The 26,066-nt window shown below is 34.9% G+C and overlaps 7 protein-coding genes and 1 pseudogene across 18 annotated transcripts; 6 read left to right on the forward strand and 2 right to left on the reverse strand.

The window, feature by feature from the left end:
* Positions 1-172: 172 nt before the first annotated feature.
* On the reverse strand, positions 173-4,460 carry LOC106365004 (annotated as a pseudogene).
* A 64-nt stretch (positions 4,461-4,524) lies between these two features.
* Positions 4,525-6,505, forward strand: LOC106368236 (uncharacterized protein At1g32220, chloroplastic-like). Of its 2 annotated transcripts, XM_048748654.1 has the most exons (10): positions 4,525-4,750; positions 4,993-5,059; positions 5,145-5,233; positions 5,309-5,364; positions 5,467-5,522; positions 5,599-5,692; positions 5,767-5,846; positions 5,918-5,960; positions 6,044-6,135; positions 6,217-6,505. In XM_048748654.1, exons 1-10 carry the CDS (start codon positions 4,692-4,694, stop codon positions 6,394-6,396), a joined length of 816 nt encoding a protein of 271 aa, XP_048604611.1. In that variant the 5' UTR covers positions 4,525-4,691; the 3' UTR covers positions 6,397-6,505. The 2 variants fall into 2 exon arrangements, with proteins under 2 accessions (XP_048604611.1, XP_048604607.1); XM_048748650.1 differs by having other exon boundaries at positions 4,549-4,750; positions 5,309-5,522.
* Positions 6,506-6,724: 219 nt separating this feature from the next.
* LOC125582120 (TBC1 domain family member 10B-like) lies at positions 6,725-9,310 on the forward strand. The gene is made up of 8 exons (XM_048748641.1): positions 6,725-6,957; positions 7,169-7,320; positions 7,399-7,594; positions 7,665-7,835; positions 7,925-8,041; positions 8,328-8,525; positions 8,663-8,821; positions 8,933-9,310. The coding sequence occupies exons 2-8, from the start codon at positions 7,178-7,180 to the stop codon at positions 9,017-9,019; spliced, it is 1,071 nt and encodes a 356-aa protein (XP_048604598.1). The 5' UTR covers positions 6,725-6,957; positions 7,169-7,177; the 3' UTR covers positions 9,020-9,310.
* Positions 9,311-9,467: 157 nt separating this feature from the next.
* Positions 9,468-11,764, forward strand: LOC125582115 (dehydrogenase/reductase SDR family member on chromosome X-like). The gene is made up of 10 exons (XM_048748637.1): positions 9,468-9,595; positions 9,685-9,885; positions 9,997-10,063; positions 10,148-10,176; positions 10,262-10,470; positions 10,550-10,668; positions 10,749-10,844; positions 10,922-10,997; positions 11,117-11,270; positions 11,508-11,764. Exons 2-10 carry the CDS (start codon positions 9,688-9,690, stop codon positions 11,646-11,648), a joined length of 1,089 nt encoding a protein of 362 aa, XP_048604594.1. The 5' UTR covers positions 9,468-9,595; positions 9,685-9,687; the 3' UTR covers positions 11,649-11,764.
* Positions 11,765-12,754: 990 nt separating this feature from the next.
* Positions 12,755-13,570, forward strand: LOC106390410 (stress-induced protein KIN2). The gene is made up of 3 exons (XM_013830865.3): positions 12,755-12,915; positions 13,102-13,170; positions 13,284-13,570. The coding sequence occupies exons 1-3, from the start codon at positions 12,862-12,864 to the stop codon at positions 13,356-13,358; spliced, it is 198 nt and encodes a 65-aa protein (XP_013686319.1). The 5' UTR covers positions 12,755-12,861; the 3' UTR covers positions 13,359-13,570.
* A 781-nt stretch (positions 13,571-14,351) lies between these two features.
* LOC106354472 (steroid 5-alpha-reductase DET2) lies at positions 14,352-16,368 on the forward strand. 8 transcript variants are annotated; one of them, XM_013794410.3, is made up of 3 exons: positions 14,352-14,523; positions 15,100-15,171; positions 15,257-16,368. In XM_013794410.3, the coding sequence occupies exon 3, from the start codon at positions 15,352-15,354 to the stop codon at positions 16,180-16,182; it is 831 nt and encodes a 276-aa protein (XP_013649864.1). In that variant the 5' UTR covers positions 14,352-14,523; positions 15,100-15,171; positions 15,257-15,351; the 3' UTR covers positions 16,183-16,368. The 8 variants fall into 8 exon arrangements, with proteins under 8 accessions (XP_013649864.1, XP_013649865.1, XP_013649862.1 ...); XM_013794411.3 differs by having other exon boundaries at positions 15,100-15,165; XM_013794408.3 differs by having other exon boundaries at positions 15,100-15,160.
* LOC125582190 (small polypeptide DEVIL 1-like) lies at positions 16,128-22,108 on the reverse strand. Its single transcript, XM_048748750.1, has one exon. The coding sequence runs from the start codon at positions 17,370-17,372 to the stop codon at positions 17,220-17,222; it is 153 nt and encodes a 50-aa protein (XP_048604707.1). The 5' UTR covers positions 17,373-22,108; the 3' UTR covers positions 16,128-17,219.
* Positions 22,109-22,343: 235 nt separating this feature from the next.
* On the forward strand, positions 22,344-25,686 carry LOC106401947 (mental retardation GTPase activating protein homolog 4-like). 4 transcript variants are annotated; one of them, XM_048748695.1, is made up of 5 exons: positions 22,344-22,791; positions 22,877-22,921; positions 23,010-23,327; positions 23,456-23,634; positions 25,270-25,686. In XM_048748695.1, the coding sequence occupies exons 1-5, from the start codon at positions 22,587-22,589 to the stop codon at positions 25,549-25,551; spliced, it is 1,029 nt and encodes a 342-aa protein (XP_048604652.1). In that variant the 5' UTR covers positions 22,344-22,586; the 3' UTR covers positions 25,552-25,686. The 4 variants fall into 4 exon arrangements, with proteins under 4 accessions (XP_048604652.1, XP_048604650.1, XP_048604661.1 ...); XM_048748693.1 differs by having other exon boundaries at positions 22,424-22,791; positions 23,453-23,634; XM_048748704.1 differs by having other exon boundaries at positions 22,451-22,791; positions 22,880-22,921.
* The last annotated feature ends 380 nt before the right edge of the window (positions 25,687-26,066 follow it).

The raw sequence follows: 26,066 nt of genomic DNA on the forward strand, positions 1-26,066 counted from the left end.
CAGAATTTAAAATCAAGATGAACCATCAATAATATTAGTAGCTCTCTCCACTGTTCATATCTCTATCTTTGGTTTCTTTGAAATAGGTTTCAATATATCTTCCTTTACAAGCAAACTCCGAAAAACAGAGCTCAAAGCATTACATTTTATATTGACTGCGACCTCTATCCAGGATTAAACCAAGTTTTATTTTATAAATCAAGTTGCATTACATTTTGTTGTATTTAATTAACGGAAAAGCGAACAACTCCAAAGTGTGATTACAATAATAATCGAAGCAACAATACTTCCCGCCACCGCTATGGCCACCGTACCAACATGCAACGTCTTCATCATCTTTTCATTCATCACCAGAGTTTCTACTGTGAATCCACCACAATAGATTACTCAGAGAGTTCCCATCATCATGCCCTTTCAATCCTTTAACCTTCTCCATCGCTCCATCTTTGTCGTACATACTTTCCAAAGCATACAAAAATCCTTTCCACCCTTCTCCGACGCCGCCTTCTCTATCCAACGCAGGCAAAGTCCAATCCACGAGCTGCTTCGCGAATTTCACATCCGAGAACAGAATCTCCGACACAGGAAGTATCGGTAATAACTGGATTCCGAGGCGACATTCTTTCCATTCTTTTGGCGCGAACCATAAGCCACTGTCTCTCTTCGTCGACCATAATACCCCAACCACACGATTCTCCGCCGTGAAATCGCTCGGGTACAGAGTGTCGTCTTCTTTCACCTGCCACCACCACCAAGAAGAAAAATTAGTAAAGAAAATTAAATGTAACGTAGCATGAAAATGGAATGGTTTTGGTTAGTTCGAACTTGGTAGACAATTTCTCAATCGAACCGAAGATAACCAATCAAATCCTAACCAAAAGAAAATTTGAACCGAATAGTATTCAATTTTCATTTTGGTTTATTTGTTTTATAGTGTAAATTTATAATAACTCATTATATATTTGTCTGTATTAAACATTTAGAGGCAAAACTACTCAAATTTATTTTTATTTTTCTTCTAAAATAAATTTATTATTCTTATATCTCTATATATGTAGGAGAAGATATAACATTTTTCTTCTATTGAGAAATTGTTATCTTAGAAAAATATATTTTAGTAAATTTTTTATCTATATTTTATTTTAAAGGAAAAATATCAAAATATATTAGAGATGGTTTGATCCAGTAAAATTGTAAACCAAATTAAAACCGAAGACACTAGTACACAATTAGGTTTTCATATCGAAATTCTCGGTTCGTTCGGTTCAAACTAACTTATCCGGTTCAATTCAATTCTACTCAGATATTCAAACATCCGTTACCTGCCACCACATCTTCGCGGCGTGAATCTCGAACGCCAAAACCGTCGAAGCAACCGCCGCCAGCTCTATATCACCATACGCCAACCCCAACAAAGCAGCAGAGTAATAACCGTTAACAGCCTCACTAGTACTCTCCTGATTCCTCCCGTCAGTAAACTCCGTTAACCCTCCCGCCCACGAATGAAGCTTGAAAAAATCAAAACATCTCAAACGCGTATAAACCGAACTCGAACCCTCCTTCCCTAGCGTCATGTAATCCGCCGCCAGAGCATACGCCTGAGGTTTATATTTCTTGCCCCACAAGTTATCCATTTTAACGAGCACAGCGACCGCGTACAGAAAGTAACCTAGATGATAGTGGTGGTCGTTGTAAATCCCGAACCCGAAGTCCCCTCCCGAGTCTTTGGATCCGAGCTTCGTGATCACCCCGCCCCACGTGGGGTCGTAGAGGAACCCGTTCGGTCCGAAACTCCCGTCCAGCCAGGGTTCGATCATGCTCTTTAAATAGTTTCGAATCTTCGGGATCACGTCGAGGTGGCAAACCTCTTCCGCGATTAAAACAAACCTCGCGGCACGCGCGATTAGTTTCCCGTAGAAGTACGACGCGCTCGTGACGTCAGCGGACGAGTCCAATGCGTCGACGTTTTGGACTAGGGCCGAGATAATCTCCTCGCGGTGATGATCTTCTTTGATTCCTTTGAGTGAGTGCCACGTCACGGGGATATGGTCTGGTTTTAGAAGCCACGTGTCTCCTACGACGCCTACAAGATCTCCGTCGAGGCTTTTGTAACGGAAGTTGTCGAGAACGGTGGTTGATGATGAGGTTGATAAGAGCTTGAGGTGGAGAGGGTGAGCGAGCATGAGGAGGTCTCCGTAGCCTCTCTTCTGCCACGTGTACTCCATTTCAAACGGTTTCGTGAAGTCAGCGTCTCCGGAGATTGGATAACAGACGCTGAACCGGTCGAGGATTGGTTCGGAGTCTTGATTTGAATCCGGTACGACGACGAACCGGATTATACCGGAAAATCCACCGGTTGAGTTAATTTCGGAACCGGTTTTGACCAGGTTGATCGGGGAGGAGGAGTATATGAGCCATGTCTGGTTGTTGTTGAGCTTTACGGTGTACTTGGTTGATGACCTGTTACCGGAGAAGGATGAAACCGCGTGGGTTGTTGAGATTGTGATGGAGGAGTTGTTGGAGACGGAGCAGGTGACGAAGGGGCTTCCTCTGACGAGGAAGAATCTGAGGTTGGAGGAAGGGAAGTCTAGAGTGACTCCGAGGTCGCTGAAGGAAGAGATTAAGGGCCTGACTGGTTTAACCGCAGCGGTTGCGGTTGCGGTTGCGGGAGTTTGCGGATGCGGGTGGTTGCGGTTTCTAGCGGTTTTAAGAGATTTGTACGACTGGTTATGCGGTTAGAAATTTGTGCGTTTGCGGGATACTTATGACTGGTTAACTACCAAATGCAGCAGCAGTTAAATAATAAATTAACAATATTTACATTTTATACAATTATAAAAATATCAAAAATAATAATATTATAATAAATATAAAATTTATATTTAGAAAGTTATAGTTTAAATTTTTTAAAAATATAGAAAATATTTTTATTTTAAAGTTTTATAATATTAATTAAAATTTAATTGATATATTTTAGCATTTTTATAATTTCAGTTTAATTTTTTTATTGAATTTTTTTATTTTTGTATTTATATTGTTTTGGAAAAAAAATAATTTTTTTTTATCCTCCCGCAAACGCCCGCAACCGCAAACGCTAGCTGGAACCAGCTTTTGAATTTATGAGGTTCAGAGCGATTTGGAGCGATTTGGAGCGGTTTAGAGCGGTTTGAGCGATTGTTGCAAAACGCCAGCAACCGCTACCAACCGCAAAAGCTGCGTTTGCGGGTGGTAGCGGGAAAACCAGTCATACCCTAAGTGTGTTTTTCTTGAGTGCGGGTCGGGTCCATCCGACCCGGTGATGGTGATGTCGGAGGTGAAGGCTTTGTAGACGACGGCGGGGTTGTGAGTGAGAGATGGGTATGAGATGGAGAGAGACGAAGGGGAGGTTTTGATGAGGTAAGGGTGGAAGTTTTCGGGTTAGTCGCCGTTTTTGAGGGTGAAGTTTTGGAAGAATGAGTTTGTAGGGAGAGGGGAGGAGAGGAGTTCGTGGCTGAAGAAGCGAGATGGATCAGGTAACACGGTTGAGTCGGATCTTGGGAATAGATAGGGAGCGTTTGTAGTCATTTCTTGAGGCAGTTGGAGGAGATGGTGGTGATGGAGTTCTGCTCTTGCTCTTGGGGGGTTTTAAAGGGTTTAGTGAGAAAGACTTTTGACTTTTCGCCTCCACTGTCTTCAACATCTTGCTTAATGGATTTGGAAATTGGGTTATCAACAACAAGGTATTGACTCATAAGGTTTGTTTGTTTAGAAGAAAAATATAGAGGAGACTTCGTAAAATTAGAAGACTAGATTACTTCCAGTTACAAGTTGGCTTAGATGAACAAAGTTAGTTTTACAAGCTAAGGTTTTGGGAACGTGCAGGAGAGTCTTGCTAGATGCTAATCCTACAGAATATACTGATTGATAGATGCCGAAATGAACCAAAAATTCACATCAATGAATGTGGTTTTGATAGCAGTAGTTTGAAGCAATGTTATTTATATTAACAAAAAAATGTTACCTTAGTATATTCAGTCGTATATGTGCTCGGTATTACAATGTTTGGTTTGGATTAGTTATCTAATAAAATTCCAAATTTTGGGAGATACCTGAGATTTTTTACTTGATGTTTGCTTAGTGAATGATTAAGAGGGGTTGCAAGCAAAGCATATTACAATGATGAAGAGGATTGTGTGTCGTATTTTAAGGTTCCTATTGAGTATGAAAAGGATAAAAATCGTTTATTTGTTTATTTTTATACCACATGTGTATATTTTAATAAATGTTGCTTTCAGTTTATATATTAATAATTATCACATTTCTTAATTGATCATTTAGATCTAGTTGTTATTTATTAATTTAACAATTTCCTGAAAAAAAGAACAAAAAATATATAAAGGATTAATGGTTTTCCTAGTACGAACTCTAGATTTTAAAATTCTATGTTTTGAAAGGCCTTTTAAAGGCCCATATATCATATATATACGACGGCATTTTTCTTGTTCAGACCAAATTTAATAGAAACCGAACCAATGTGTTAGTCTACGTGGAAGCTGTTACGCCACAAATATAGTGTACAGTTTGTTAATTTTTTAGTTAAAGGTCCCTTATTTAATTTTTGATTGTGTTAAGGCAATTTATAATTCTTTTGATCGATTGATTGCTTACACAAAGCTCCGTCGGTAACTCACTCATCTGTAGCCAGGGTTACTATGTTTAGGTCTCTGATTCGGGCACGATCACAGTCATCCTCTTCTCTGGTCACCATGTCGTGAGTTTCTCTTCTTCTAAGGCTCTTGAATTCCCTTTATTACATGATGTTCGTCGAATAAAGCATTGATCTTTGCGGGTTTACTTTTATCTCTATCGATAAAACGCTTTGATCAGTTGTATTGATTTTCATTTCTTTTTGGGGCATTGGCTGAGTGAGGCTCTGTCCCAGTTGTTTTTTGGGCATAGCTACTTTGTGATTTGATTGATTATGATGATCCTTATTGGGTCTCTCTGTGACAGTTCAATCACTCAGAGAGGAAATTCAAGGCCTTTGTCTGAAGCTGCTGGTTCACATTCTAGAGATAAGGTGAAAAGATCATACCTTTTGATACACTATCTACTCTCTCTGCTCTCTGAATTTTGAGATTATTACTTTTTGTCTTGAAATGCAGATATTGGTTTTGGGAGGAAACGGTTATGTAGGTTCACATATATGCAAGGAGGCACTCAGACAAGGTTTCTCTGTATCCAGTCTTAGCAGGTAATCCTTCGTGTTGTTTTAAACCTGATTGTTGCTCATAGACTTTCTCTACATAACTCTCTTCACTGTTATTAGGTCAGGAAGATCTTCCCTCCATGATTCATGGGTTAATGATGTTACCTGGCATCAAGGTATTCTCTCTCAAAACACATTTCACTTTGTTCATCATTTAAAAAGCAAAAAGATTTCAATGAATGACCTGATTTTTTTTTTTTTCCTACTGAAACAAATAGGTGATTTGCTTTCACCTGATTCTCTGAAGCCTGCACTAGAAGGAATAACATCTGTGGTAATTAATTAAGAAATGTTCTTAAAATAGTTGACTTGATCTTAAGACAGCATCTCATAATGGACGAGTTGTGCAGATTTCATGCGTTGGTGGTTTCGGTTCCAACTCACAAATGGTCCGAATCAACGGAACTGCAAACATTAACGCTGTTAAAGCTGCTGCAGAAGGAGGTCAGTGGTTTTCATAGACTTGCTGTAAATTATAGATAGTGACATAAAAAGAAGCTTATCATGTTATGTTTCAGGTGTGAAGAGATTTGTGTATATCTCAGCTGCGGATTATGGTGTCATAAATAACTTGATTCGAGGCTATTTCCAAGGAAAGGTACTTCTTCTTCTTCGTCTTCTTGGCTTACTTATTAGCTTTTCCTATCTCATTGATTAATCTATATGCAGAGAGCAACTGAAGCTGAGATTTTGGATAAATTCGGAAACAGAGGTGTGCATATCTTGTCACTTTAATTTTAAAACTCATTTGCTATATAATGTGTATGCTTCACTGATTAAGCGTGTGTTTCTTAGGAACGGTTCTGAGGCCAGGATTCATACACGGGACTCGTCAGGTTGGTAGCATAAAGCTGCCACTTAGTCTCATTGGAGCTCCTCTCGAAATGGTAGAAGAATATTTTTTTGTTGCATCAATCTTTGATTGTTCTGTGACAATATTTTGACCAAAACATATTTTATTATTACAGGTTTTGAAGCTGTTCCCAAAAGAAGTGACGAAAATTCCTCTGATCGGACCGCTTTTAATACCCCCGGTTAGTGTCAAGTCCGTGGCGGGAACTGCGGTGAAAGCTGCAGTTGATCCAGAGTTTGCGTCTGGAGTCGTTGATGTTTACCAGATTCTTCAACACAAGACGACTCCATCTTAACAATGTTTTGTTCTAAGTTTATGTTTGTTTCTACGGACTGGTTAACTTTGTTACGAGTGTAACCACGGTTCTCTGGTTCTACCACTAATAAATTATTGACTTTTGGATATCTCCAAAGGAGAAAAAGATGAGATTTTAAAATTGAAGCAGACCTGAAGCATCATTATCAGTCAGCTTTATATTTTTGAGTTCTGAGAATAACATGTATTTAATATTTATGCTACTAAACCAACCGGTTAAATAAGATTGAACTATAACCGGTATTCGATTTCTGGTTTACGAGGAAAAGGTAAAAGAGAAGGCTGAAAAAGCTTTTTTTTCCCTGGGATAAAGTCTGTAGCTTTGGGTAACATCTCGAACGTCCTGTCTTCTTAAAAAAAAAAGAAACGCGTATGAGCTATCTTATTCTTATCTATCGATGTGATCTCCAACATCGCATTCTCTTCAGATATCAATTTTCATTCCGTAAAAATTGAGAAACTTCGAGCTCGTAAACTCCTTTAATCGTCTCGAAAGTCGAGGTTTTGAATACGACCCTTTTGATCTGACATCGGAATGTTGGTGGGTTTCGTTAAAGTTTCTCTCTTTCGTATTTATTTACTTTTTTGGTCTGAATCGTCTTTGTCTTTTGGTCTGATTGATCTGTCTTTGTATTTACTTCTCTGATGTGAATTTGATTGCAGCTTTGGTTGCTTGGTCTCACAATGTTGTAAATGGGGAGATCTTTTAGTTTGTGGTTTAACTAAACCAATGTTTGGTCTTTTTCTTTCAGCTTAGTTAAATGGAAAAGAAGAGAACAGATGACAGTGAACCTGTCCCTGTCCCTGTCATTGCACCAGTTGATAGATTTGGGTTTCTGAAGCAAGAACAAGGCAACTCTCCTCAACGTTTCATCAAAACCAGATCATCTACCAACTATGAAAAGTATGTCTCAATTGGTACTTTTTTTTACATCATTAGCATCCTTGTATATTTAACCATAAAGTGCTTTAATTGTTTTAGGGAGGAGAGAAGGGTGACGAAATGGAGGAAGATGATAGGAGCTGGAGGCAGTGACTGGAAGCATTACCTCAGAAGAAAACCTCACGTTGTCAAAAGGCGGATTAGAAAAGGCATCCCTGACTGCTTAAGGGGCCTAGTCTGGCAGCTGATCTCCGGAAGCCGAGACCTTTTGCTCATGAACCCCGGTGTTTATGAGGTTAGTCTCATAATCTCCTGTGTGTTGTAATAATACTTGTTTTTGATTCTGATATTGATTTTCATTGTAGCAACTGGTGGTTTATGAGACTTCAGCATCAGAACTCGACATCATCCGGGACATATCCCGGACTTTTCCATCACATGTTTTCTTCCAGAAGAGACATGGACCAGGCCAAAGATCATTGTACAATGTTCTTAAAGCTTACTCTGTCTATGACAGAGATGTTGGATACGTTCAGGTCTATCCTGAGACTCTCTCTCCTTCGCTCTTATAGTCTTATATCCCTAACGTGGTACTAAACAATCATGGTTCCGAAAATAATTACAGGGAATGGGGTTTGTAGCTGGTTTGTTGCTTCTTTATATGAGCGAAGAAGATGCGTTTTGGTTATTAGTTGCATTGCTCAAAGGAGCTGTTCACTCTCCAATGGAAGGATTGTATCAGGTGAGAGACTCTTTCTTTACTTTGCTACTTGCCTCTTTAATTACGCTAGTTTGAAAGTGATAGAGCTGCTTTAGTTGATTGAAGTATAGTAAGAAAATGAACATAAAGTCAAATATATTTAAAAAAATACTTTCCTTCATGAATTAATTTATGACTGCTTTTTCAAATTCTCTGCTTTAATCCTGTAGAGACTTTTTATTCTGATTAGTGTCTTCAGAGATAAGTGATTAATTATCTGTGATTAAATATGATTTTGAATGATGCATTTGAGTTGGTGTAAATGTAGGCAGGGCTTCCTCTTGTACAGAAGTATCTATTACAGTTTGATCAGCTTGTAAGAGAGCTAATGCCGAAGCTAGGAGAACACTTCACTCAAGAAATGATCAATCCCAGTATGTATGCAAGCCAATGGTTCATAACAGTCTTCTCCTACTCGTTTCCTTTCCACTCAGCTCTAAGAATCTGGGATGTGTTTCTAGCTGAGGTAAAATCAACATCTTTATAATCTTTTTTTTTCAGTTTTGGTTTTGGATTATTTATTTTTCAGTTTTGGATTATTTATGTGTTTTATTTTCTCCAGTTTTGTTGCATCATTTCTTTGTTTTTTATTGGTGGGTGTAGGGTATAAATATTGTGTTCAAAGTGGGGTTAGCATTGTTGAAGCACTGCCATGATGATTTGGTGAAGTTGCCATTTGAGGAACTTATGCATGCTTTGAGGAATTTTCCTGAAGATGCCATGGATCCTGATACTTTGCTTCCTTTGGCTTACTCCATCAAGGTTCTTGTCTTTTCTCTTTTATGAATCAACAAGCTAATGAAGTTAATGGGTTGTGACTTGTGGACACAAAAAAAAGATGCTTGAATCTTTATTCTTGTTATGAATCTCCAGGTAGCAAAGCGTTTGGAAGAGATGAAACAGGACGGTGAGAAGCCTGTAGCTAAACCGGCTCAAACGGTCAACCCGGTTCAGCAATAGTGTTTGAGCCCCAGGGTCTGTTAATTGTGGATTTCATTCAGTTTCATTCTCTTTTTGCAACTCACGTGTGAAGAAAGTATAGTTGTTTTTTATTTATTTCTTCTCTACTAGAATTTATATTCCAAGAAAATCAAACTTTCTAGTTTCTCCTTTCTTTTTTTGACATGATTTTTTTGTGTGTGTAAGTACATGCTTCTGTAACGTCTAAATGTATTTCATATTTTAAAAGTTTAAATGTAATTGTGAAAACAGATCTATGAGAAACTCTTATATGATTTCAGTTTGGTTAAACCCGTTTGTTAGGATCCGCAAAACAAGGTTTCTCGATTTTGAATTCAAATTTGAATCTTACTCTTCTTTCTATCCATCTAAAGTCCTACCTCAATGGAACATGGGCAGGTGATTCACTGATTTGCTCGAGGCAAAGATAACTTTTACGTCAAGTAACAAAATATCTAATTGTTATCTACATTAACACTGCAACAACCTTTCACTCCTAATCTCTTCTTTCTTCAACGTCTGGATAAGGTTTTGTTTCAAGCTTTTTTTGGTTACCTGAATCATTTTGGATCTCTGGTGAGTTACTTCTGTTACTATGTAAGCATCTATTGATGACAATTGCTCAATTGAATCCTAACAAACAGTTTTTTTTTGTTTTTTTTCAGAAAATGATTAAAGACGTGATGGAGGCTTTACGTTTTGCATGGTCACCTAGTTCTTGGGACATGTTTCTTTGGAGTATCGGTCTCTTTTCTTCCTACTTGAAATTGCTTAGAGCAAGTATATTTGACTCAAAATCCACTCCCATTTCTAGCTCCATTGTACCAAAGATTGGATCTTCAAGACCTATTTGTGTTGTTACTGGTGTAAGTAAATAATCAGTGGCTCATTAGACCATTTCCTAATTAATGGATATTTTTTATGTTTTGCGTTTTGGTTCTATATGAGTATGAACTAGTGTTGTTTTTTAATTGAAGGTTACTTCTGGGATTGGTAAGGCCACTGCATTTGCTCTTGCAGAGAAGGGCTACCATGTTGTTCTTGGTAATGCATTGCTTCCTAAAGTGTTTAATGTATCTGTATTCTTCTTCATTTAATGTGGTGGCATCTTTCTTAATTTATTTTCAGTTGGAAGGTCTCCTCAGCTTCTTTCAGAGGTTATTTAACATTTTTTTTTTTCTTTGAATTAAATATGTTCTTTCTTTCTTTTGATGCAAGAATCATTTTCTTGACTTATGATAGACTTTGAAAGAAATAAAGAGCAAGAACAAAGATGCACAACTCAAATCTTTCGTAGTTGACATGTCTTGTTTTTCATCAATCTTCAATTTTAAAGACTCTCTAGAGCAATGGCTCTCGGACGCAGAGTTACATCCTTCAGTTCAGCTTTTAGTGAACAATGCTGGGATCATGGCTATTTCTAGTCGACCAACCAATGAAGGTTATGACAGGTCAGTCTTATTTTCATCAGACATGGATATGCTCAAAATATATATGGAACTATGATTTGAATATCTAAAACTGTTTCAGGGTGATGGCTACAAACTATATTGGTCCATTTACTATGACCAAACTCCTTTTGCCACTTCTGGAAAACAGCTCTGTGCCTTCACGGGTCGTGAACGTTGTATCTTTCACACATCGCTATGGTGAATATATAGCGTCATAATTCACCTATCATGAGAGTCCAGCTAAGTGAAACTGATAATCTTGTTCCTTGTCTATGTAGCTTCTATTGGTAAGGTTGACAAGGATTATGTAACTGGAAAACATTTTACGACATACAATCAATATCCTCATGCTCATGTCTACGAGTATTCTAAATGTAAGTTCAAAACAATATTCATTTATATAGTTTTGTATTCTTCCTTGGGAACTGATGAGTTTATGTTTCTTGAATAGTATGCCTTCTACTTTTCTCATATGAGTTGCACAGACAGCTTCGCCTCAAAGATGATTCACACCATGTCTCTGTTATGTATGCATCCTTCCTATATTGTCTTAATCTGTTACTCTTTTTTTTTGAAACACAATCTGTTACTCTCTTTCTCTCTCTTTTTCGCTGTTTAAAGATTATGTTTTGCATGATAAATGCAGAGCTGCAGATCCTGGATTTGTGAAAACAAATCTAATGCGCGAGTATCCTAAATATGTATCTGCTTTTGCGTTTCTCTCCTTCAAACTTGTTGGCCTCCTCCAAACCCCTGATGAAGGAGCTCGATCTTCCGTTGATGCAGCTTTAGCTCCATCAGTTAAGAAAACACGTTAACTTTGTCTTATAATTATATGATTGGCCAATAAAGTTAAACCACTAATAATAAGTTTAAATAGTTTTAAAAAAATAAAAATTATAATTATTAAATAAAATAAAATTTATAGAGAAAATATTTTGCGAACAAATTTTGCCAAAACATTTATTTATGAGGAATGAAAGTAGTATATATCAATATGGAACTGTTCTAAGTGTCTTCATCTTCTACTTATGTAGGAAACATCAGGTGTTTACTATTTTGGAGGAAAAGGAAGGACCATTAAATCGTCAAAAGCTTCTAGAGATCCCAAACTTGGTAAACAACTTTGGGAAACTTCTTGTGGTTTGTTCGATCAGTTGCAATCATATAACGACTAAGTCAAAGACTCGCTTCAAGATCATTAACATCTTATTATATAGTGGCCTAAATTATCTCTGTTTTTATTGTTATTTCTACTCAACTAGTAATAATAAGCAGCACATTTTAAGATTCATGTGTTAAATACAGTAAATGGTCATACGCATGGTTCATAAAATGCTAGCTCTTTTAAAGTTTACATAAACTAAAATTCTTGATGTATCAGTACTTTCTCCCAAAATGTTAATTCTTTTAAAGTTTACATAAACTAAAATTCTTGATGTATCAGTACTTTCTCCCAAAATGTTAGCTCTTTTAGTATAGCCTCAGGACTGAAGGGGATAAAAGTGAATATATTCAATATAGTTTTTCGTAAAGCCGTCTACGTTTATTCTAACCGAACAAACAGAACAATTAACGTGTTTTCGAGTGTGAATGGTACTTATCGTAAATCTATACTTAAGTTTAGTCATGATATTCTTGTGATCTATATCAATATGTCTCTTGTAAGAGAGCTTCTACACTTGTATACGTTGATATTCGGTGTAATTTGTCTTTTTCTTTCTCAGTGTTTTATACGTTTTTTTTAGAACTTGTTTTCTCAAAGACATATACTTAATGCAACACAGTTGAACGTGGGTGTTTTTGCTTCCCAATAGTTCATTCTACTTAATAAAAGTTTGTTCTATAAAGGATTTTGTTGCCGTGGACACTTTTTGTTCTGAACATCTCATTTTTTGCTTGAAATATTTTACTTTCTCTTAACACATTTGTTTTAAAATAGTTAAATCATGTGTTTAACATGGTTCCTATTCGTTCTCTTTTGATAAAGATTTGATGAGTTTTTTAATTTAGTAATAAAAACGAAATATTTGGCAAACGCATATGCAAAATTAACAAACCCCACGTTACATATTTCTATTTAAAGACTTGTCTTATTCTCTTTAAAGATAATAACTAAAAAAGAAACAGAGGCGAGAGAACCACACACAAAGAGTTATAATATCCTCAATCTCTCTCAAATTGACACGTGAAGTCCTAGATGACCAATTAAAAGCTACCGACATAAGGCAAAACTGATCGTACCACTACCCGTTGCCCACGTGATTTGAGTGTACAAGTAATAAGCACCACAGAAGTATCCGTGTAGCCTATAAATACAAACCCTAAGCTGACATCTCCTCTCACCAATCAAAACACAAAAAAACACAACAAAACTCAATAAATAAACAAATGGCAGACAACAAGCAGAGCTTCCAAGCCGGTCAAGCCGCTGGTCGTGCTGAGGTCTCTTTCTCTCTTTAACTCTCTGATCAAATGCAGTTGCTGCGGTTAAACAATCACACTTTATAAAATAAAGAGAAGTTATTTATATTTTCTTGAACCAAGTAAATGAATGTATTTTGACCAAAAAAAGAAGAAGTAAATGAATGTATTAATTGATTTCGTGTGGACAATGGTGTGTAAATATAGGAGAAGGGTAATGTGCTGATGGACAAGGTCAAGGATGCTGCTACCGCAGCTGGAGCGTCTGCGCAAACCGTAAGCGATCTACCCCATGATATATAAATAAACATACGTCTCTACTCTCTACTGTACATGTTCGTAGATCTCATATCTTTTTATGCTGTTCTAACATGTATTTACGTTTATAGGCGGGACAGAAGATAACGGAGGCGGCAGGGGGAGCCGTTAATCTCGTGAAGGAGAAGACCGGCATGAACAAGTAGCCCCATTGGAAATAAAATTGGGAGTTATAGTTTCCCTTTTTAATGTTAATCGTTGTGGTTTTAAATAAAAATTGGGTGTTCTAATTGATCTTCACCGTAGTTGTTGTTGTTGTTGTTTTTAGTGTTTGAAGTAATGTTTTCAACCTTTAGGTGTATGTCTTGATGTTTATGTACTTAGTTCCCCCTTAATGAACATCTGATTTAAGCTTCAAGTCCAACAATTTATCTTATTATTATTCTTTTTTTAAACGCTGAACAATATATTAAACTTACTTTCATATATATATATATATATATATATATATATATATATTATTATTAGTAAGTTTCTCTTTAAGTCGAATTATAATTCCGTAAACACACAAGTTAAAAAGATCGTATTTTAAATTAGAGATGACAATTCATAAAAAAAATTCCAAAGCATTCAGAGCCGACTCTTGGGCCAAGCCGGAAACCACTGTTTCCGACCGTTTTATTACAAAGATAATTTCGACCACATTTTTCTAAAATTCTCCTTTAGCTTAGTGGCAAAATCTGAATGCATTGGACTTGTTTTGTCGAACCAAGGCTCTGAAGGCATTGCGGACATGTGAAATACTGATCTAAGAGCACCCCCATTGAGGGTTCATGGGGGGGAGTTCACACAAAAACCAAGAAAAAAAAATAATAAAATAATTCAATCTCATGAACCCTCTCTCTCCTAAAGTTCTCTTGGTTGAACCCCTCTCTCCTAAAGTTCATCACTGTAGCGTGGGCCCCACGTGTCGTGGCGGCCCGCGATTGGTCTAACTTTTTTTTTTTTTTTTTTTTTTTTAAAACCAAAAAAAAAAGAAACAAATTTTAATAATAAAAAACTAAAAAGATGAACCCCAAGAAGGGTTCATTGATGTGGATGCTCTAAGTAACATTTAGAAATATGACAGCCAAAAAAGAAAAGAGAATTCTAATTTACCGTAATGTTACAAAGTTCGCCACGTGGAGTAATTAAATCAATCGCTAACCAAAACGGAAATTACATATTTACCCTGAATATTTTAACTTTAAAAGTCGCGTTTTATTTATTTTATTCCGTCTCCACTCTCTTCCACTCGCGCGTTAGTCATATCCTCGTTGCCTCGTCTCCGCCCGCCGCCGCGGTTCAACACTCTCCGGCCAACTTTAACGGGTAAGTCTCCGTCAATTTCGCTGCGTCTCCCACCGATTCCTCCTTCTAGTCAATTAGTTGCGTTCGTTAGGCTATCTATAATGAAAAAAAACCATATCGATTTGCTACTTATGGGGAAACTGCTAATTCGAGTACAATGCACTTTGCCTCTTTCTTATTGTGATTAGTTTTTGTTAGTTTTTGAATTGTGCAATGACTTTAGACAACTCATCTTATTGGCCATGGATAACGCTTACAATCTTATAAGGAGAGGCTTCTCTGTATTGTTGAAATATTTTAGAGAGATAGTGCAACTTTCCATGTACACACAATACTGACCGATGGATAAGGTGACACGTAAGTACATCGTATATTGCTTGCTTGGAGAAACAGTGCGAAGAGTAGATGAGCTTTGTCCACGCACAGGCCCGGCCCTGTGCATGTGCTGGGAACACATTTGCACAGGGCCCATTACAATTTTGAAATTTTTTAGCCCAAAATAAGGCCCGAAAATGTTTTAAATTGTTTTTTTTCTTAAAGAAAAGGGTCCAGATTTTTTTTCTTCTTCTTAAAAGGGCCCTAAAAATTTTTTTTCAGCACAGGGCCTCACCTACAACTGAGACGGGCCTGCACTTACGCACCCACAAGTGGAGGTTTGGTGAGGTTTAGGTTTGGTTTGTTTACACATTTTTATATTTCCACTACATCTGATAGAAACAAGAGCTAATTAATATCTTACATTGACTGCATCTAGTTATGTGTCGGTGTCTCATTTGATCAAAAAGTGCGGCTATAAACGTAAGATAATTGGAGAGTACAACAATCATCCAAAAGCAAAAATTAAACTAAATGGAAATGGCGACAAGTTTTCTGTTTCCACCTCCTCCGTCGATATTGGTCAATACTATGACCGTCGTTGGTTTAGCCGCTCTGCCGGTTATGGTTCTGTCGGAACTGAGAGGAAACAATCTGAAATACTCCAAATTCAACAACAACAACGCATCATCATCACCATCATCATTATCATCATCATCACAGCGATTCAGCAGCGTATCGAGCAGAACCGGAATGCTTTGTCTATACACACCAGCGTTTCTAGCCGCTTCGGCTTCTTTCTTCCTCTCACCTTCTCAAGATCTCAGATTCCTCCTCCTCAAATCAGCACTCTCGCTCCATTTCTTCAAAAGGATCTTCGAGGTTCTGTTCATTCACAAGTACAGTGGAGAGATGGCCTCAGACGCAGCTTTCACCATATCCAGCGGCTATTTCTCATCAGCTGCGTTGGTGTTGTACAGCCAAAGCTTCACTCCGGGACTACCCGAGCCGGGTTTGGATCTGAAATTCTATGGGGTTGTCATGTTTGTGGTGGGGATTGTTGGGAATATGTATCACCATGTTCTGCTAGCTAAGCTGAGGAAAGAAGGTGAAGGGGGTGGGAAGAAAGAGTACAAGATACCAAAAGGTGGTCTGTTTGGTGCAGTCATATGTCCTCATTACATGTTCGAGATACTTGTGTTTTGGGGCTTCTTTATGATTTCTCAGACCATTTACTCGATGTCTTTGGCCATGTCAACTACTTTCTATCTTGTGGGTCGGAGTTATGCTACGAGAAGATGGTATCTTTCTAAGTTTGATGACTTCCCTAAGCATATCAAGGCTCTCATTCCCTTTGTTTTCTAGAGATTATTCTACTACCAGATATTTGTTTATTTCTCTCGACTGGTTTGTTACATTAGTGGGGAAATAACATAGTAATACATTGTGATTTATGGCATTAATAGAAGTTTCGTATAGGACTCTCATTGTAAACTTAAAGTTGTTTCTTTGACAAGTTTTAGTTTTTTATATAATTTTAAAATTAATAAATCTGTGTCTTTTTTTGTCGTTAAATAAATTTGTGTTAAAAACTCGCAATATCTACCTTTCATTCCACTATTTAGATTTTGTTATCCAAGAAAAAAAAGGAAGTAGTAAATATCGTGAAATTTATAAACGTTATTAAAATTTAAAAAGATATAAAAGATTATGTTCTTCCCTTGTACGGAGAGAGGTTCTATTTGCTTTTCTTTCAGAAATAGGGATGACGAGAGTATCACGATTTTTCAAACACCAGGCTTTGAGACCTCCTCACAAGAGAGGTATAGGGACAAACAATACGATGATGGTGTTGCAGATGACTTAAAGCGCAAGCGAAAGGCTTGCTCATTCAGAGAGTTCTTCCAATGATGATGAAGAATCATGCGGTATTGCAACTTTGCAAGTAGTAGAAGAAGCACTTATCTGAAGTAGTGGTCATTATTTTTGACTAACTATGGGATTGAAAATTTGTGTTGTGCGTATTTGTAGTTATATAACTAAAGGTCAATGAAACTCGAGTCCAAAACATTGTTATTCTGTATCTCTTGATAAATCAATCTGATGAACTATCACAACTTATTCATACGATATAATTCTTAAATTATGAAAAAGTATGAAATTATTGCACAATGTAAAATATTAGTTTAAGAACAACCAACGATGGATTGAGGTCACACACTATATACAATTCGGTAGAACTCACAAAATTAAACCAAGCAGACCGGTTTTTACCCTACTCTAACACGATCTTCCCTCACTTAACTAGTTACCCACATGCACACATAAACACACATACACACGCATGTAACATGCATACATACATTTGAACTTGGCCATTGTTTATACACTTTTTTAATGGTTCAGTCATGCGAACAAAGGAGCATGACCACACACCTTCTGATGATGTAAATCCTTCCCTTTTGTTCTTTCATATACTTTCCCCATCTTCTACTTATTGATCTCTTCTTCTGCTTTGATCTCTCTGGGCTCATCATCTCCCTCTTCGTTTCCATTTTTAGGCTTCCAAATAACTTATCTGTTGAACAGAAGTAGCAGAACTGAAACTTTGTTTCTGTCTTTTTTTAGGGTAAGCTAATAAGCAGAAGTGATTTGAAGGAGAATACACTTGTGGAGGGTGTGTATATGTAGAGAACTTGTGGATTCATGCATGCATGGTTAAATTTTCAGTTAATACAATACAGTATATGTTTAAAATATTACACACTTATGATAAAAACCGATAAAATGCATATTAATGACTTCATCACACCCAAGAAATTGGAATATTACTTTCTAAGTTTCGACAATCGAACAAAACTAATACAATTATCAATTATCACACTAAGAGGATGTAAAACACAATCCCACATGTCTTTTCTCGTGTTCCACCATGCAAATGCAATCAAACATAACTTGAACCTGGCCTTGCTTCAAAGTCTCCACTAAATTAACCATACAACTTAACATGTTTAATGTAGTAGACATATCTCTTTGCTTAATTAATCACATTTCAAAATACAAAATCATAAAATACGGGGAACTGTTGAATCAGTAGTCAAGATTAAAAATTATGATTTACGGATGAAACAATTTTTAATTAGATTTTATTTTATCTGTACGAATTCGCAGTTATATTTTTCTTTTAATGTACAAATGAAAATTATGTGGTCATTTTTTGTTGAGAAATCAAAATCTACGTTCAAATACCCTAAGAAGTAAGAAGTATAAAAAAATACAACGTGCAAGAAGTATCAATAATCAAGAGCATTTGAATTTTCCGAAGAAACTAATTAACTCAACAAACATATTAATCCTAGTAAGTTACAATGAATTGTCGATAATGATATGTTTTATGTTACAAAAAAATGCAATGTTATTTGAAGCAAAAAGTATATGAACAGACAAGTCTTTTTAGAACATTTTCAGAGACGAGTCTTGAAATTGTGCTTTCTCCAAAGTTCATGTTCCCTCAGTTTTCCTGTCCACTGAAATAACTTTATTTTATTTTTGTCAAATCCACTTGTTATAAACATTTTCCAAATACACGTAGGTATTAGACAAATTAAAATTTCGAAAAGAAAAAAGAAAAGGAGTAGCAAACGAGGATGTGGAGCGACCTACGCGACTACGCATGACTGCATGCTAACTGTCTGGCATAATCCAGACAACTTTGTTTATCTTGTCTCCTGACTAATATTGATGTGATTAATTTTCTTATGGATATTTTGCTACACTATTGATTACATGTAACATTGAATTTGAACATGATTTAAGTATCACTAGACCGTATCTTTGCCTTGGACTAATCAAAGATTATGTACGTAACTGAAAACACTGTACGGTTCAACGCATCAATTACTAGTTTCGTCTTTGTAATACAAGTTTGATTAACTAATCATTGATTAGTAGACTTAATAGAGGGTGATTAGTTTCTGTTTTATGAAGCATCCGATATCTTGAATTTAGTGATTTTATTATGGACCCCCTCATATATAAATATTGATACAAAATACAGCTGTTACAAAATTGAATTTATTTATCTCGATGTATCAAATACATGACTTTCTATGTGATCTGTTAGATACTCCCTCATTTTTTTTATATAATTCGTTATAGAAGAATTTTTATATTCCAAATTATATGAAGTTTTCGGTTTTCTATGTAAAATTTATTAATACTTAATGTTATATGACCAAAGATAATATACTTTCTATTTTATTACTGATTGATTTGTGGTTAGGTAAATAATTAATGATGTTTTTATTTAGAAAATATAAAAAATTAATGATTTTTTAATCTATGTGTACAATTCTAAAACGACTTATATTAAAAAAACGGAGGGAGTATGTTTTACATTTACAATTTTAAACAGAAACTTAATCTTTTGTTTAGAGTGTTCTCTTTTTTTTGGACAAAATTTAGAGTGTTCTTTTTTTTTTTTTTTTTTTTTTTGTTCAAAAATTTAGAGTGTTCTCATACAACAAAATGTTTGTATTTTCATGGGCCCTTCAGAAAACTATTGTCCATTGGTTCAACGTTTCGATTAGTTTCACAAATACAGAGAAATAAAGTTACAAAGTCACTAATAGCCAACGTCTAATCTCACAAAACTACTAGCTCATTGACCCATTGGGTTCCCTAGTCATGCTATCGAAATCATCGATACTCAAATTCTAATCTACAACACACCTCTATGTGGCTATTGATCTTTTACTTATTGGCCTTGTGGGCTAACCTTTTTTGTTTGGACTTATTTTTTGTTTATAAACGTACATTATCAAGTCTAAAGTGGATGATTGTTATGATAATGAAATGATGATATACGCGAACAAAAATCGTTGTGTTAAAAAAAGAGTACATGTGAAAACACTGTGGTCTAATGGTCAAATATTAAAAGTTTTTACACCAGTATAGAGTTCGATTTCCAGAAAATTCGGAATTTCTTGTGCATTTGAAAAATGGTTCGCAACTATCATAATGTATAGTTAAAAGAGAAACTGGCATGATTAATAATGCAAAGTACAAAAAAAACCGGCTCAAATTTGAATTTTGTGGATAAACGTTTTTCGAGACGAACAGAAAACTAGACAAAGAGATAATAAATGGCAATAACAATGTGACCGAGTAGCTATTCAGAGTATTTGATATTGCGAAATGAATAATAAGAAAACTGAAAAATTCATCTGCAAAAAAAAAAGAAAAAAAAAAGAGACAAATAGTATTAATGAATAATTTTCTTCCCTATTTCACCTGTCACAAGTGATGCCTACATTTGCCTGCCTCTTCTGCTCCCACCACAATCATTAGTTTCTATTGTGGCCCCCTCCTTATTTAACCGGTTCAATCCGAATAGCTTTACTCGGTCGTTATTTTTATCCTTAAACCAAAGTTTTTCAAACAGCTCTTGTATATATATCTACAAGTCTACAACATGCCAGTATTCTGAACGCTTGATTGCTTTAGCCTATATGTTGAAATTTGAGTTTTAATTTGGTTTTGGTTGTTACAAAAAATGGTTTTGGTTTGAACTAAACTAAATTTAGTGACATAGACTAACTAAATTTAACTGGTACATAGCTTAGTTACATAGACAAACTAAATTTAACTTGCTACATAGTTTAGTGCAGTTTAAACTTATTTTGTTTTTTATTTGAATTTATTGAAATTATTTATGCTTGGCTTGAACACTCTCAAGATGTCTTAAAGTCCAAAGGATTTCCCAACTCCAAATTTCATATTCGATTCTTTCATCACATTTATAAGATCATTTCCAATGTATTTTGCTATTTTCACTTTTAAAATAGAGTTAAAATAAAAGAACTCTATAATAGAGGTGATATATGTTCTAATGTATTTCTTTAAAATAGCAATCTCTAAATGTAGAATAAAAAATAGCAAAAAATAGAAAAATGCTATTTTTTCCTCTATAGATAGATGAATAAATAGAGATCTCTATTATAGAAAAAAAAATAGAGGTGGGTTGGAGCAATTTAATCTCTAAATGCTATTATAAAAGTGGAAATAGCAATGTTTGAAAATGCTCTAACTTAAATGATGAAAAATATACTCTCAAAAAGCATATGAATGAAAGTTCTATTCGGATTAAGCATTATGATCCAAGAGATTCACTTATTCTCGGAAGAGTAGATAAATAGTTGATAGTTAGTCATCTTCATCACATGTACAACTATGATGAATGTGACGTTCACATGGACATGGATATTGATATGTGTACGACCACAAAACCACTATTTATAGAGTCCATTCGATCACACATCAAATTAATTTGCTCGCTATAACCAAACAAAAGATGACCATGTTATTGAAAACAACTCTACTCTATACACACACAAACACCATTATTCTACATTTCAAATAATCAAAATATACCTTATTATACGTAACTCCATATCACCCTATCCATTCTTCACATTCTTCCAACCCCCTCACCATGTGCCATCATCTCTCCTTTGGTCCATCTCAATCAGACGTTGGCCAACAACATTTTTTGTTGGTCCATCATTCTTTTAAAAATTGACTATTTAAATACATATACATAGATGGGAGGAATACTCTGTTAATTCTTCATTATTTTGTAGACAGAAATGCAGTCAAAAGGGAATCAAGTCTCTTATAAATTGTTATGAAAATACTAATTTGCAACTGCTTGATATTGTAAAACATTTATAGTTTGTGATAAATTAATGAACCGTTTTTAAGAAAAAACTTTTTTTGTTTGGACTTATTTTTGTTTATAAACGCACATTATCAAGTCTAAAGTGGATTTTTATGATAATGAAATGTTTTATTTACTATCATGCTTTCAACATTTAATTTGATGTGAACACTATTGTATTCGGTGAAATGTCATGTGGTCATTAACCACTGATAAGAGATCATGTCACCTTTCCAATAATCTGGGCTAATTTTTCCAACTCATAAATATATAGTGTATAGTGTATACCAGTAATACTACTGTCTCACTTCAAGAAGAGAACTACTGCGAGCTAAGTTTTAATAAATAAATTAATGGAAACAGTAAACAAAAATATACTTCGAACAACCATTCCAAGATGACTATATAAATTATATATGATATATGACCAATACCTAACATTCCAATCATTTATTTTGCGTTTAGTAACGATCATTAAAGACTAAATTCAATCAAAAGTTGCAATAGGCGAATCAACAATATAAACTTATTTGTGGCTTATATACACATATATATATATATGTATATTTATATATTTAAATTATATATTAAAGGCAAATTGAAAAATATATAAAAATTTGAATTCAAAACACTGAAAAGAAAGAAGGACCATATTTTAAATTTAAAATAAAAACTACAACAAAATAGCAGAAAATGCCAAGTGAGTTTGATTCGTATAAATTGATTACACCCACGAAAAAACAAAACTGCTATATTGCAAGACTTTTTCAGTACATGGCAAGCAGTCAATATAATTAATTAACAACCTCAGACGCATCTCTCTGCATTTTTAAAAAATAACTATTTTCAATCTGTCAAGAGACACAAAAGAATTTTAATATTAATACCCAATATGATTTTTGTAATAGATAAGCAAATCAAATAATTCACTTATAGAAAAAAAGAGAGTATATATCTTTTCATAGGTGCTGCCTGATTGCTTCATTCCTCCCTCGTTAGCTTTTTTCTTTCTTAAAAAAAAAAAAGAAGAGGAGGAAATATTTCGGTTCTAATGGCTCTGCCCGGGGAAGAGCCTGAGTTTATGAACCTAAGAGAATGGGATCGAAGAGCTCGGTTCATCCGCGAAAACCCGACTTCTAGAAGGTTCTCTGCTTCTTACGTTGGCAGCTTCAGAGAAGATTATCACAAGTCTTCTTCAAGAATCAACGTTAACAACATCTCTAGTACTGCCTCATCTCCTGGATACAGTCTCAAAGGTGGTTAAGACTTTACCACTCTTTCTCTTTATCTTACTGTGTTGACGAGTTATTTCTTCTGAAAATGTATAAATTTTTATAACAGAAGAGATTGACCCATCAACATATTCCTTCACAAATGCACTCAAATGTAAGTTTCTAACGAGCAATCAAATTGTTATATTGAATCAAAACGAAATTCAAAACAAAGGAGGAATGTTTTTCTTTTTGGGTTGCAGCGTTACAAGCAAAGTCAATGTTCAATAAGAGAGACTGGTTAACACAAGAAGGGTTTGCGTTGAATTCAAAGTGGAACGAAGCAGAGAAATATATATGCAACCCATTGTCTGGAGAAGTTCCGATGGAGTGTTTGTCTTCTAAAACACTACGTGCAAGATCTTTCAGAAACTTGACCACCATGTCTGCTCCTCTTCACTGCCCTATTCCCAATCCTTTGACGAAGATTGGTCAAAATAAAACCAATAATAATAATAATAATCCTAACGTCAGAGTCATTCACGAGGATCTTTATGCTCTTGACCCTGTTCTTGTTCGAGGTGATTAAATTTTAAATATGTCCCCCGTTTGTTTGTTGATAAGTTTAGTTTTCTTGAAGTTTATTTTCTTCTTTATTAATTTTTTTGTCTTCTGATAAAAATAAAATTGTGGGGTGTTCTTTTAGCAGAAGAGAAAGTTGTGGGGCTGAAACGAGATGTAGGCATCAAGAGTACGTGGGTGGATAGTAGCTCCGGTAGCCCTAGTCCGGCAGAGACGCCTCCGATCATGGAACGGTCGCTGAAACGATACGTGGAAGCTAATGATTTGCTGGTGGATTTCAATCTCAAACTGGAATGTCAACCAGAGGTACTTTTTTTTTTTGTGGACAACATTGCAAACTCATATAGACTGTAAACCACACCGGGAGAAATATTTATATTATAACGTTCTTGAACAATTCTTCCAATTTTTTTTTACTTTATTCATTAATGAGCTACTTTTTTTTTCTCTTTTAGCATGGGTTCTTAATTCATTATTTGATACTTTTTTTTTCTTTTTAAAAATATTTTTAGTTAATAGACGGCTCTTATATCTCTTATTTAAGAGACGGTTCTTAATTTTTTTAGTTAAAATCTAAGAAAATTTAAGAATCGTCTCTTAGCCGGAGCTAAGAACTCAATTAAGAGACCGAGGTTAATCATGGTCTTATATATATGGTATAGTTCTTGAATGTAATTGTTGTTTTTTAAAACATAAAAAAATGGTTTGTAATTCAATAAAAAAAAGAACAAGCAAAATATGATTTCAGACACATGTATCATATATCATTTTCGAGGTGATTTATTTTAAAATTTCCTATATCATTTAAAAAAAATGGTTTACAAATAATTTGTGTTGATTTCAAATCTTTTTTTTCAAAAGAAATACTATACTCTCTCTGTATTATTTTAAGTGGTGCTTAAAAAAAAATTTTGTTACAAAATAATTCATGTTCTCGCTATTCTATATATAATTTAATAACATTTAAATTTTGTGACCAATTACAAAATACTGTCATTTTCTACTCTTAAACTAATTTTATTTAATAATATTTTATGTAACCGAAATAAATCGTATAAAAATTTGTATTTCCTTAATCCATGTTAAAAACCTTAAAAACCATGATACAGAGGGAGTATCTAAGAAAACATGCATTCAATCTTTACCCAAAAACGTGCATTCAATTGAAAATTGTATTAAATGCTAACAAAGGCAGAAAAAACAAATCTCAACTACTAAAGTATTCGAAAAACTACATAATTCCCTACCATGAGGTCCATGAATGTGGTAGGGAAATTAATAATTGCACAACATTTTGAAATGCTCGTGCGTCAATAATTAGATTATTTCGCAAAATAAGAAAAAAACACACCAAACAAATAATTATAGTCCCAATGTTTCAGTCACAGAATAGACAACGATATAACACTCTTCCACTTTAGTGTTTTCTATACATTATGCTACAGGATTCATTTTAAGATTCGAATTCATTCACAGTATATGAAACATGGTACACATGAGTATAGTCAGAGAAAGCACAAAAATGTATAATCAATCATATGCTATCAATATTTCATGAAAAAATCTTTCATTAGACCCCATTCCTAGATTTTGTGTCCCAACTCACGTGACTACCATCAAGATCATTGAATACGTTATCTATCTATATATATACATAGTATATGCGTGCATGCATTTATGTATCTATACACTTATAGTCTCAGACTCAATGTGTAACTAAATATGGTTTTGTAATTGTAACTCGAGAGGGCACAAATTATACTATAAACATAATAATCTCATTTTATTTTAAATCGTCATTTACACTTTGGACATGAAACTATAAAAGTAGCCCAAAAGACCAATAACTTCTGAACTGTAAAAATAAACCTCATCTTAGGAGCAACGTACGTAAGTTAGTTCTTGAAATATATGTTGATAGTGAGCAATTTGGTTTTTCAGGATTTGAAGTTGGCAGAGGATGAGAAGGAAGAAGAGAAGCACGAGATGAGTAAAAAAGAAGAAGAGAAGCAGGAGATGAGTAAAGAAGAAGAAGACAAGCAAGAGATGACTAAAGAAAAAGGAGAAGAAGAGCAAAAGAAGAGTGAAGAAGAACAGCAAATGGAGAAGAACAAGAAGAGAGGCAGTGGATGTTTCCCATGGGTGAGATCAAGACAAAGACAAGCAAGAAAATCAAAGTACATTTCCCCGATTTGTATTCCTCATCTTGTCAAAGGTTGTTAAAAACACCTTAAACACACACAAGAGAATCAACAAACAACAAGAAAGAATTAAAAGTGTTGACAAGATTTTTCCCATTTTCTTCTTTGTTTTGTCTTTCACCACCTATAATCTTAATGAGGTTATATATTATTAGTCTTTTCTCTTCTTATATTTTCATCATTCAATGGGAATGTCAAAATAGCTTAACAATTATTTTGCTCCCCTTTTCTCTATAACAAAATGCTTCAGTTTTCTCTAGTGTCTCTTTTCTGTTTTGTGGCTTTCTCTTTCTTCTTCATGGTTGTTCTGTTTCTTCTGTGTTAGTGCAAAAAATTGTGTTCATTGTTTTGGTAGTATTAGACTATTAGTGTAAAGAGATGGGAAAAAACGATGTTCTCTAATGGTGTAGTACAGTTCAAAATCCGAGTTTGTTCTTGGCTCACAAGTTCTTTTTTTTAGCAACTCCCTGATGAAAGTATCCTGAGTTCATGCCGATGCTAAAAACAAACTTGTCCGATCATGGAACTTTTCCGTTG

The sequence above is a fragment of the Brassica napus genome, chromosome A2 (assembly GCF_020379485.1).
Source record: "Brassica napus cultivar Da-Ae chromosome A2, Da-Ae, whole genome shotgun sequence".
NCBI lineage: Eukaryota > Viridiplantae > Streptophyta > Magnoliopsida > Brassicales > Brassicaceae > Brassica > Brassica napus.

Bases quoted from the DNA above. Each gene is read 5' to 3' on its own strand.
- LOC106368236 (XM_048748650.1), top strand. From the start codon at position 4,692: ATGTTTAGGTCTCTGATTCGGGCACGATCACAGTCATCCTCTTCTCTG. The intron at 5,847-5,917 runs GTACTTCTTCTT...ATCTATATGCAG, and splicing joins GAGGCTATTTCCAAGGAAAG to AGAGCAACTGAAGCTGAGAT. The intron at 6,136-6,216 runs GTAGAAGAATAT...TTATTATTACAG, and splicing joins TTGGAGCTCCTCTCGAAATG to GTTTTGAAGCTGTTCCCAAA.
- LOC125582120 (XM_048748641.1), top strand. From the start codon at position 7,178: ATGGAAAAGAAGAGAACAGATGACAGTGAACCTGTCCCTGTCCCTGTC. The intron at 7,321-7,398 runs GTATGTCTCAAT...TAATTGTTTTAG, and splicing joins TCATCTACCAACTATGAAAA to GGAGGAGAGAAGGGTGACGA. The intron at 8,526-8,662 runs GTAAAATCAACA...TGGTGGGTGTAG, and splicing joins GGGATGTGTTTCTAGCTGAG to GGTATAAATATTGTGTTCAA.
- LOC125582115 (XM_048748637.1), top strand. From the start codon at position 9,688: ATGATTAAAGACGTGATGGAGGCTTTACGTTTTGCATGGTCACCTAGT. The intron at 10,669-10,748 runs GTGAATATATAG...TTGTCTATGTAG, and splicing joins ATCTTTCACACATCGCTATG to CTTCTATTGGTAAGGTTGAC. The intron at 10,845-10,921 runs GTAAGTTCAAAA...TTTCTTGAATAG, and splicing joins TGTCTACGAGTATTCTAAAT to TATGCCTTCTACTTTTCTCA.
- LOC106390410 (XM_013830865.3), top strand. From the start codon at position 12,862: ATGGCAGACAACAAGCAGAGCTTCCAAGCCGGTCAAGCCGCTGGTCGT. The intron at 12,916-13,101 runs GTCTCTTTCTCT...GTGTAAATATAG, and splicing joins AAGCCGCTGGTCGTGCTGAG to GAGAAGGGTAATGTGCTGAT. The intron at 13,171-13,283 runs GTAAGCGATCTA...TTACGTTTATAG, and splicing joins CTGGAGCGTCTGCGCAAACC to GCGGGACAGAAGATAACGGA.
- LOC106354472 (XM_013794407.3), top strand. From the start codon at position 15,352: ATGGAAATGGCGACAAGTTTTCTGTTTCCACCTCCTCCGTCGATATTG.
- LOC125582190 (XM_048748750.1), bottom strand. From the start codon at position 17,372: ATGGAAACGAAGAGGGAGATGATGAGCCCAGAGAGATCAAAGCAGAAG.
- LOC106401947 (XM_048748693.1), top strand. From the start codon at position 22,587: ATGGCTCTGCCCGGGGAAGAGCCTGAGTTTATGAACCTAAGAGAATGG. The intron at 22,922-23,009 runs GTAAGTTTCTAA...TTTGGGTTGCAG, and splicing joins CTTCACAAATGCACTCAAAT to CGTTACAAGCAAAGTCAATG. The intron at 23,328-23,452 runs GTGATTAAATTT...GTGTTCTTTTAG, and splicing joins TGACCCTGTTCTTGTTCGAG to CAGAAGAGAAAGTTGTGGGG.